The sequence below is a fragment of the Melanostigma gelatinosum genome, assembly GCF_949748355.1.
Source record: "Melanostigma gelatinosum genome assembly, chromosome: 21".
Lineage (NCBI taxonomy): Eukaryota > Metazoa > Chordata > Actinopteri > Perciformes > Zoarcidae > Melanostigma > Melanostigma gelatinosum.
The window spans coordinates 18,057,926-18,068,191 of NC_136654.1; the positions used below are offsets into that span (position 1 = coordinate 18,057,926).

Consider the following 10,266-nt stretch of genomic DNA (forward strand, 5'->3'; position numbering starts at 1 on the left):
AGTCCTCACAGAGCCTGACAGGTGGTTTTCTGTTGGATGTGGATCCTCTCACCCCCGGAGGACATTAACAAGTCATGGTTAACGCCCTATAATTGGGAACGGTGTCCTCCCTCGGTAGGAACCATCATCAGGCATCTGTTTCGAAGGCAACACCTTAAACACTTCATCAGAACAAAACATGATTAAATCAATCAGTGTACCTGAAATATCTCACTTGTTTGGGGCTTAGCTGTTTCCTGTTCTGGGCGAGCAAAAGTCACAAACAAGAGTTCCCCTTTCTGAGTATTTTCACCTTTAATCTCTGCAGCTCTGGTGCCCCCTGGCCATACATTTTCAAACCTGACCCCGATGCACTGACTGCCCCCCCCGCCTTCTTGATACATTCATCAGTTTGACAGGTGGCATGAAAGCTGATTTCAATGCTGCACTTTTTTCCCCCACTAAACCATCAATTTCCACGACACCGTTTGAAGTGAATGTGTACTGTGATGTCTGGATGAATACTTTAGAGATCTATGTGTGACTTAAGGTTGAGCGTACGGAAACAATAAGAGTCAGTCTCCTTAGATATTTTATGGTTCTCTAAATCTGGTGTCATGGTCTTACAGGCCTGGTTCTAAAACACCAATGCCAACCATTTATTAACCAAATGATTAATGTGCAGCACAAAGCCTCGGAGCCAAAAAGGAACCTCAAGTCCAAAATCTGTGACCCTCCTGTCACGCCCAGAGATTTGTGATTTACTATAGCCCAGCTCCCAGGTGAGAGTCCCCTTCACCAGTCATCCCCATGCTGCCTGCCCGGCCCGGCCTGTAAAGAGATGGATGGCTACGAGTGTGAAACCTAGCAGTGGTTTACATGGCCTTGAGCTTTAGCATCTAATTAGGCTCTAATGTAACTACAATGCTCTCGAGGAGATGTTGTCTTGCCCACCAAAGCTCTTTAAAAGCCTCCTCGAGGCGGCGGGGGGAGCTCCGGGTGAGGTGCTGTGGCAGGCCACAAGTGAAAAGCTCAGGTTTTGTTCCCTCAGCTGGGATGTACTGGAAACAGGACGCCAAAATACACGCAGGACAAGAACAGGGTCTTCATTTTGGCCCAGCTTGATGTTTGTGTGCAAACCCCATTTTACAGGTTTCCCCCTTATGCTAAGCTAACCGGCAGCTGACTGTAGCTTCATATTTACCAGACAGACATGAGAGTGGTATTAATGTTATTTTCTAACTCTCAGCAAGAAAGCGCTTTAAAAGAAAAACGCAATAAGAACTGAACTGTCCACTGATGGGGGGGCTTCCTGTTGAATTCAACAGCTATAGCTAAAGAGACAAAGCAAGATATTTTCCCATTTGAGATGATCGAATGCCTAAAAATCAGTACATAATTAGGGGAAACCCATGACAGTTGCCAAGGAAAAAACTCATGTAGAGCCAACTCAATAAAACAACTCATTTGTGTGTGTATACAGTCAGTGTTATACAATGAATGAATGGTGCTGTATGCTTATGAAAAAAATACTAAAATAGTTTGATGTTTATTACTAAGGAGGAAGGCAAACCATAATACAGAATGCTGTCAACATTTTCCTGATGCATCATGTGATTTCCTACACATGGAGAACGGTATCATTAGCTTGATATAATATTAGAAACCGGTCCTGACAGAGATAAGGTGTCTGGTTGAAGGTCATCTGTGCCCTCTTGAGTGAACATAAGAGCCTTTTGTGGTTGGGTTAAATGCACATGACAGGCTGTTGGAGCACGATCACCCATTTTAATTGTCATGTAACGGTTTCATGTAGAGCCAAACTGTCTGCAACACTTCAGCGGTTTGAAACCAGAGCCTGGCCACACAACCACATCTGTGGTTAACTGGGGCTTTGCTTAAGGAACAAAAAAAAAAGGAGAAACCCGGGAGAGATCTGTGGAGACGGGCTTGGAGGAAGATGCTGATAATGTGAGATGTATCTGCTGCAATTTGTTAAGTTACAGGCCTTAATAAATCATGTACGGCACTGATCAAAATGGAATTCCTTGTTACTCTTTGCTAACTGTGTTAAGGTTGAAAAACAGTGCTTCAATGCACCTGACAAATTGGCAGCGAAATTATTTTTTCCCCCCAATAAAAAAGCGAAACAATAGACAAGAAACCCGTAACAGTTTTAATGTATCCTCAAAGAACTCAATTTTCCAATTTAGCGGAAGCCAAAGATGACAGGAAACAAGGTAATTCGCTGGATCCTCAACAACAAACCCCGGCGGCCGTTCTCCGCCTGCTTCACGGGTTGTAATTATGTCCCAAAATGAATGCCATTTCATATTAAGCTGCAGTCATAATCCAACGTCAAAGACGGACTCATTATCGGCAATCATGGGAATTAGTTACATCATTTAACCAATCCAGACTAATCATTTCCAGGATACCACAGAAGCAGATAGAGCCATTAGAAAAAATTGGAGCTCTTAAATAGAATAATTGACATCTATATCTTCTCTGCTGCGTCGGCTGAAGGGCTTCCGAAATTGCATTAGTTGCAATTGAAAATCGTAACGGAGGGGAAAAAGACACCAGACTTTTGCAGTGCACTGCGTTTACTGTTCCCATTCATATAATGCTGACTGCTGCATTAAAAAAATAAAATAAAAGGGTCTGCGTCACATCCGACTTTGTCACCAGTGTAACAACTTACGACACAGCAGCAGATAAACTCAGCGGTATGGATTAAAAAGGTATAAGCTTGCTGAGGAAAAACTCCGCGATCACCCTTTATCTCCTATAATAACACAATTTGTAGAATGTTTTATGCATGACACTCTGTATAACATTTATCATTAAATGAGTTTAAAACAATCCCATTGCACAGTGAAGCCCTCAGTCTGCCAGATGCAACCGGGGCGTTCAGTTTAGTCGTTTTCTCCCAATTTTCCCCAATAATAAAAGCCGGATCTGGTTCAGGCCACGGACCTCCGATGTCTATCAATACAGGTCACTGTCTGGGGGCAAGTGGAGCCCTCGGCAAGACAAGTGGATCATCGCTTTCCCTCAACACATCATCAAGAGAGCAGCCTCTTCAGCCCGGACACATTCCTGGCATTTCTTTCACAGGTAGTTCATGTGACAAAACTTTAAAGATTAAAAAAAAGTTTTATTATACTGTCAAAATGTTACAAGACTGATCCAAGGACAGCTTCAGTTTAGAGTAAACACAACTTTTAGAGGACTCCAAAATGACAAAAAGGAGTATGTAAAAATGTTTTAGTCAAGAGAAACCATAGTTGGTTGACAGAAAAAACATGAAACAATGAAATATTTAACAAGAGCCACAAACGAGAAGAAATGGTTTCACAAGAAAAAACTGCTTTTGGAATGGCATGACGGCAAACAATGTGGTAATGGTTCTCTGGACGCCAGCACATAACCCAAATGTGATAAAGGCTTCATGCGCAGAGGGAACCAGTCCACGGTGGACTTAGGTTGACCTGTAAACCAAAAAAAAAAAAAACACAGGAGAAAATGGGTTCAAATCAACTCAACTCAGGAGCAGTCACTGACTGACCCAAAGCACGATGAGACATGTCATTGAATATAGTTGCAGTGTCCGAGGTTCACGCACACAAAAAGATCTGCTAAAAATACATGTTTTATAACTTTATTGCTTTTTTAATCCAAATGAGTTATTGTGTGACATAAAATACAAAACAATTCATACTTCGTCTTCACAAAACATTCTTGAAAACTCAATCACAATTCCTTTGGAGCTAAAAAAATATTTAACCAAACGATGCGTTACAGCAGCGGTTCTCAAACTGTGGGGTGCGCCCCTCTAGTGCGGCACGGCGGTATTGCAGGTGGGGCGCAGAGGGAAATGCAGAATTAGTTTATTTCAAGAACTTTATTCACACCTGCAAACTTGTCGCTTTTGGGTGAAATTCGCCGTTTTGAATCAAAATATATCATCCATGTGAATCGTGTAGATCCGTAGAGGGTTTTGTTTTGTGGGGGGGGGGGTGAGTGAGACGAGGAGAGAAGGTGATGTCGTGATCTTCGGAATAGAACATCTTTGACGTGTCGAGTCTTGGCCAATCTACAGCGTCTTTATTTCCCTCCGTTAAAGTTACGTTATGTTCCATTACCGTTCAGACTTGCTGGGTTAAGTTAACGTCCACTGCATGCGGAACTTCGTGGACTGTTAACGTTCGTCATTATCACGATTTAGGAGGAAAAAACGTAACGTGATGAAACATGCAGCCCCCCGTGTTCCGGTTCAGTTGACGTGGTCACTCATTAACGTTAAACCCGAACACCGGCGCATCTGGTTGCAGGTTGTTTGTTTTAACTCAAAGTTGAATCAAAGGACCAGATACTGATGAGATGATGAGGTCAAAGAGCTTAATGAAGAGGAGGCTGTTTGTGTAGCGCAGCTTGACGCAGGACTGAGATGTGAGTGGAGCTGGGCTGGATAAAGGTGAGGTCTAAACAGACGTGAGTACAGCTTCCTGCTGTCACAGTGTTTTAAATACATTGATAAGGCAGGGTATGCTAAATGCAGCCTCTGCTCCAAGGAGATGAACTACAGAAACAAGGGCTCACATGTCCTCTCATCACACTGTTCACTGTGATGACCACAGCCAGTATACTAACAGTCCCACGTGCAGTTAACAGCTATTATTTTACTTTTAGAATGCTAGATTTTAAAGCTCATAAAATAAAACACTCCTGGTATGTGTGACACATATCTGCACTCATTTTGTTTTGCACTTTATTGTTGTTTTGAAAAGATATGCAGTGCAAAACCGGTGAATTGCAGCCACAATAAGCCAAATATTTTGCCAAATATTCGTTATTTTTTACTTGCATTGTTCCAACAAAGTGATTGCACATTGTATTTATTTTTGTCTGATGGAGCAATGTGTTTTACTTGAAAGTGATTGCAATTTTCTTTTTTCTATTATTTGAAAAAGCACAGATGGAGGAGTCACAAAATGTTGCTATTTCAATAAAAGTTCAACATGGACCATTTTGTTGGGGCGGTGGGGCATGAACATTTTCCCTCCTCCAAAGTGGGGCGTGACAGAAAAAGTTTGAGAACCACTGCGTTACAGTTTGAGTCCAATATATGTAACCATATACTGCATACGAACATTTTTAAAAGGAATAATCATTAGAGTTGCTGGTCAAACATTGATTTTGTTTCATAAAAAAGGTATATATTACAGAGCTATTGTAGAGAATTGCATTACACGGTCACCGAGTGTATACTCTCGACAGCACAGACACACAAACTGGTGGGAGGATTTTCAAGTTCGCATCTGTCTATCTTTCAACTGTCGGATATTGAAAAGTGGGCGGACAGAGATAGAGATCAGCACATGCTGCAGCTGGACGTGCTGCATGCATGATTCAGTGAGTGGCAAACCGTCATACACAAGGGGTGAGGAAGACTCACTTGGGTTTCGTCTCAGCGTCTGTGACTTGGCGGATGAAGATGGCGTCCTCTGGGTGGTTGATGTCACCCTTCTCGTGCATGTAGGAGGAGGCGATTGCGAGCATGGTGCCGTCGTTGTTGAAGGCCAGCGAGGCGATGCTGGTCGGGTACCTGTGGAACTGACACAGGCGCTTCTTGTTGAAGGGGTCCCAGATGTTCACGAAGCCGTCCGAGCCACCTGGAAGAAGGAGAGTCACTCGCGGTCAACTTCAAAAGATTTAGGCTGCGTTACTGCTGAGATATGGATCTGTAGGAACAGTGGGCTCCTCGTGCAACCGTGGCCGTGCAAGTAAAGGTCACATCACAATCTATGAGACTTATAAGAACAAATTACAGAAACAAACTAAACGTAATAGGAAACTCATTAATATATTCTGTCATGTAATAACTAGCCAGTCGTACCTGTTGCAAAGGTGTTATGAATACTGTGAAATGAGATGGCATTGACGGGGTAAACGTGCTCGATTCCTTCCTCCTTCAGCCTATGGCATTTGAAGGCATACTTCTTCTTCTGAAACTCCTGGCTTGGGTCCAGGTACTCCACGGCTACACGTCCCTCGATTGAACTCAAGACGTAGCCCTGGAGCCAAGACAGAAAATATGAAGTTACCATCGGAGGTCTATTCATTAACAAAAGGAATCTGCATCGGTGACAGAATGCTCTTTGGATTAAATGATCTGACAGGTTTGATCTGTCGTCTGTGTCTGTATAGTAGAATGGTGCACATGTTTAATTGATAAAAAGGTAGATTCTAAGTTAGAGCGTACCTGTTTGTTGGGGAAGGCTCTAATGCAGCGGGTCTGATACTTGAGACTGGACTCTCTTCTTTGCTGGACGTAGCCCATGTTTCTCAAATCCCACACCAGTACTCGTCTTCCAGCCGTGCCAACAATCAGCCTGTCTCCAGCCACAGAGAGGGTGTACACCTTTCACAAAGACGAGAGAGACAAGATGAGACTGAACACTAGAAATGCCGAAAGTCTTCATTCACGCTTGCAAATGAACAGCAGTCTTCCACAATGTCACATACAATCATTTGACAGCAAACAAACACAATTACAAGGTCTTCTTTCTCTTACACATCCAGGACAAAATCCAATCTAATCAAAAACAGTGCATCTTCAAGGGCTACCGCTTTGTGCACCGATGAAAGATGCTCCTGAAAAATACATTTGAATTGTCGTTTTTTTTTGTTATGTCAGTCCCAAACATCTTGTTACTTTGAAAAATACATGAAATTAACAAGGCAGGGAGCATTAAAAGGCCATGTCATGTCATTACGACTATAATTTAAAAAAACATGCATAGAGAAACTGGAGAAACCTGCAAGAAAGTCACTCGTAAAATCTTGCATACATTGTTTTACGATACGATACTATTATACCGTGTCTGTACCTTTTCAGGCTGAGTAAAGGTGCCAGCATTGCAGGGCGTCCTTGGGTCCCACAGCCGAACTGATCTGTCCCAGCTTCCCGTTACCATAACATTAACCTCTGGGCAGTATTCCACACAACGAATGGGGGCGTCATGTGCTCCAACTATTGTATCTGTTGAAGGATAATATCGGAGAGGAGCATAAAGGAACACATACAGCAAATAAATGGCACACTTATGAAGATCTGTGAACGGTTTAGGCGATAGGGCCTGAGACCTTTTATTGGTGCTCAACAGGTTTGTGGCATACCTTGGTCTGTGTTCAAATCATGCGTTTTTAATTGTGCATCCAAGCCTCCACTCCAAGAATGTGTTGGGTCCTGCACGTTAAAGAGGAATGTTAGCCGTGTGTACCTCGCCACCGAGGGTTTGACATGACAATAAGGAACCTAAACAAATCAAATAATCTGTGACCTACATAAAAAGCACAGTCTAAAACTGGAGCAGAGTGCTGGTACTTCATGCGCATGGTGTTGGCTCCGACATCAAAGAGGCGGACAGTGCAGTCCCAGGAGGAAACCAGCAGGAACTGGGCAGCGCTGGGGCTGAACTTAACGGCAGAGATGCTGTCCTCTGGTCCCTGGTTTAGCTTGTACTCGTTTGAGCCTGTCATCTGCAAAGAGGAAACATATAACAAAGTCTGAAATTGAGACTGAATTATGCTAAATTGTGACCTAATAGATGCATAAATGACTCATTTCAATTACAAAAAAGGCAATATACAGGGTTGGACACAACATACACCCTTTATGCTGCTATCAAATTCAACAACGCCACAAACAGGGGCTTCAAGTTCAATCATCACCTCTGTGGATGAAATACCAATTTATTTCCATATTGTGCTTCAGAATACGAGTAATTGTTACACATACACCACACTGAACTCCCCGAGTTGTGTTATTTGATCCACAACTAGAAGAGTTTTGTTATTAAACTACACCACTGCGGATGCCACTGTCGTACGTTAGTTATACAGTTCAGGATCTTTGAGTGCTAAATGTACGTGTACATCCAATTACTTTCACATTCACAATGTAAAATGAATCCAAAACATAAAAGGTTTGCGATCATAAACAGTTAGCTTTGAGTTAGCTTGTTGTTAGCCTAGCTAAATGACAGTGGTTGTGGATTTAGCTACGTTAGGTAGCCCCTTCGAGTAGCTTACTTAGCTTGCTAACATAACAAGCTCAATAAGATGGGTTTCTGTTGCGAGAGCTGGTGGACCAGCAACTTCTCGATCGCATTTGATCTTGTTTAACACGACTTGTTCAGCTACATCCAGCAATTACACGGAGCCGGGAGTCCCATTCTGCTGCACACTGGTGTTTGCTAACGGTAGCTTATAGCTGTAAAGACAACGCCGTTTCACTTTACTTACCGTTTAAGTTTGGTGTCCTTCACACGCGACTGGTTCTTTTCTTTAACGAGCCTAATTATCAGGACTTGATATCCAATAAAATATACAACGTGGAAATGAACGCTACAAAGCAATGTGGCAGCATGAAGCTAGCTCCTGGACAAGCGACGCCGCAGCTTTAGCGGATGCTGATTGGTTAAGACAAACGTTCAAATTCCCGCCTGCGATACGATTGGTTGATACCGATATGTCCGTTGTCTCAGTGTAGATCACATGACACAGGACTTCTCTCTCTCTCTCTCTCTCTCTCTCTCTCTCTCTCTCTCTCTCTCTCTCTCTCTCTCTCTCTCTCTCTCTCTCTCTCTCTCTCTCTCTCTCTCTCTCTCTCTCTCTCTCTCTCTCTCTTCCATGACATTTTCTGAGTATGAGTAGAAGGCCTAATTGTGTCTTTCATTTAAGATAGATACAATGCACAAATCATTAAAAAAAGAAGCTATAATGCACCAGGATACAAATAGAAGCCAGCATACTATGTGGCCATTGTAGCCTACAATTACAAACTATGAAAATCTTATAATAAAATTGTACTTATCAGGTCTATATATTAGCAAGTGTACACAGATTTATGGCTTATAGGCTATTGTATGCTATACTGTATCTGTAGGCTAGCCTTCCTGATATTCTTTTTTTTTTTGCATTTTGAGGAGAAATTTGCCCAAATAAGCCCAGTGTACTTAACAGTCTCTTGTTGGCCAGACTCATATCTCATACTTCTAAACATCAATATCATAAACATTTGTTAAAAAATGTAATGACTGACTCCTGGACTATGTAATCCCCTTTGCCTCTTAATTGTGCATCTTGATCTAGTTTGTGTGAGACAGTATATCGCTATCTGCACAAATATTGTTTTTTAAGAAAATTGGGCAGAAAAACGCATAACCACAGCAAGAGATCTGTTTATGTGTTGTCAAAATAGCCGATCAGCCTAAACATTTACAAAAACAATGGTTTCTCTAAAGATGTTTAAAATAAGGCATTGTGCAAAAGTGTTCAAATCAGGTAAAAAATCATAGTCTTCATTTATTAGGCTATGTTAAATGTTAGTATTTGATTTAGGAGAGACTGATCATCTCTGCAGACATTCAATGTGCCTTTATGCCATGCACGTTTAAAAAAAAATCGGACAGAAATCGGATCACTCCATCCTCACAAATATTTGAAGCCAAGATCTTCAGCACACGACTAATATTCCTTTTCATGTATCACAATTATATTAAGGATATAAATACATTTATTTTGGGAGCGGAATTTTTACTGAGTGTAAGACCATATAATAGACATGATTTTAATGACAATATCAGAGAAAAAACACACAAAAACAGAGGCTATTTTTGGCTCTTTGCATGGCTTTTAAATTACCGGCAAAACACTATACGTCATAAAAACAAATGCCTATACCTGCAGTTTTTCGGGGATTTTCTTAAGGATCACATGATTGTCTGCAATATTACAAAGAGAAAGATGATTTTTTTTATAGGTGACAAAGGCTGGTAGTCTAATGTGAAGCCAACATTATTGCACAATATTGGAAATTATAAAAATAATAAATTCCACATGTTTTCCTAAACACTGACGCAAATCTCTGTAAAATACATAATGACAGTCAACCCTGTTCAAAACAAGTATTTTTTTTTCAAATTGAATTGAATACATTAAATTATGTTCACGTTTGAGCCTTTAACAGTTTCACCAATAATAATAACAATAATAACAATAATAATAATAACAACTATAATAACCAATTATAACTGCAATATGGATTTGCTCAAGGATGCTCCAGCAGGACAAATGATGATTACATAGGCTATAATAACAATAATAATTACATGACCTAACATTGTGACCGTTGAATCTACAAAATATACAAAATTTTATTTTTTTCCAATGAAGGTCACTCTCATTTAAAAACATATGTACAGATGACAGTCAGTG

The 10,266-nt window shown here is 41.2% G+C and overlaps 1 protein-coding gene across 2 annotated transcripts; it reads right to left on the bottom strand.

Annotated features, from left to right (window-relative positions):
* Positions 1-2,823: 2,823 nt before the first annotated feature.
* Positions 2,824-8,429, bottom strand: bub3 (BUB3 mitotic checkpoint protein). Of its 2 annotated transcripts, XM_079294018.1 has the most exons (8): positions 8,293-8,429; positions 7,333-7,527; positions 7,165-7,234; positions 6,876-7,027; positions 6,248-6,406; positions 5,882-6,059; positions 5,441-5,657; positions 2,824-3,473 (listed from the first exon to the last, which is right to left on the bottom strand). In XM_079294018.1, exons 2-8 carry the CDS (start codon positions 7,525-7,527, stop codon positions 3,464-3,466), a joined length of 981 nt encoding a protein of 326 aa, XP_079150144.1. In that variant the 5' UTR covers positions 8,293-8,429; the 3' UTR covers positions 2,824-3,463. The 2 variants fall into 2 exon arrangements, with proteins under 2 accessions (XP_079150144.1, XP_079150145.1); XM_079294019.1 differs by lacking the exon at positions 2,824-3,473 and having other exon boundaries at positions 4,078-5,657.
* Positions 8,430-10,266: the final 1,837 nt, after the last annotated feature.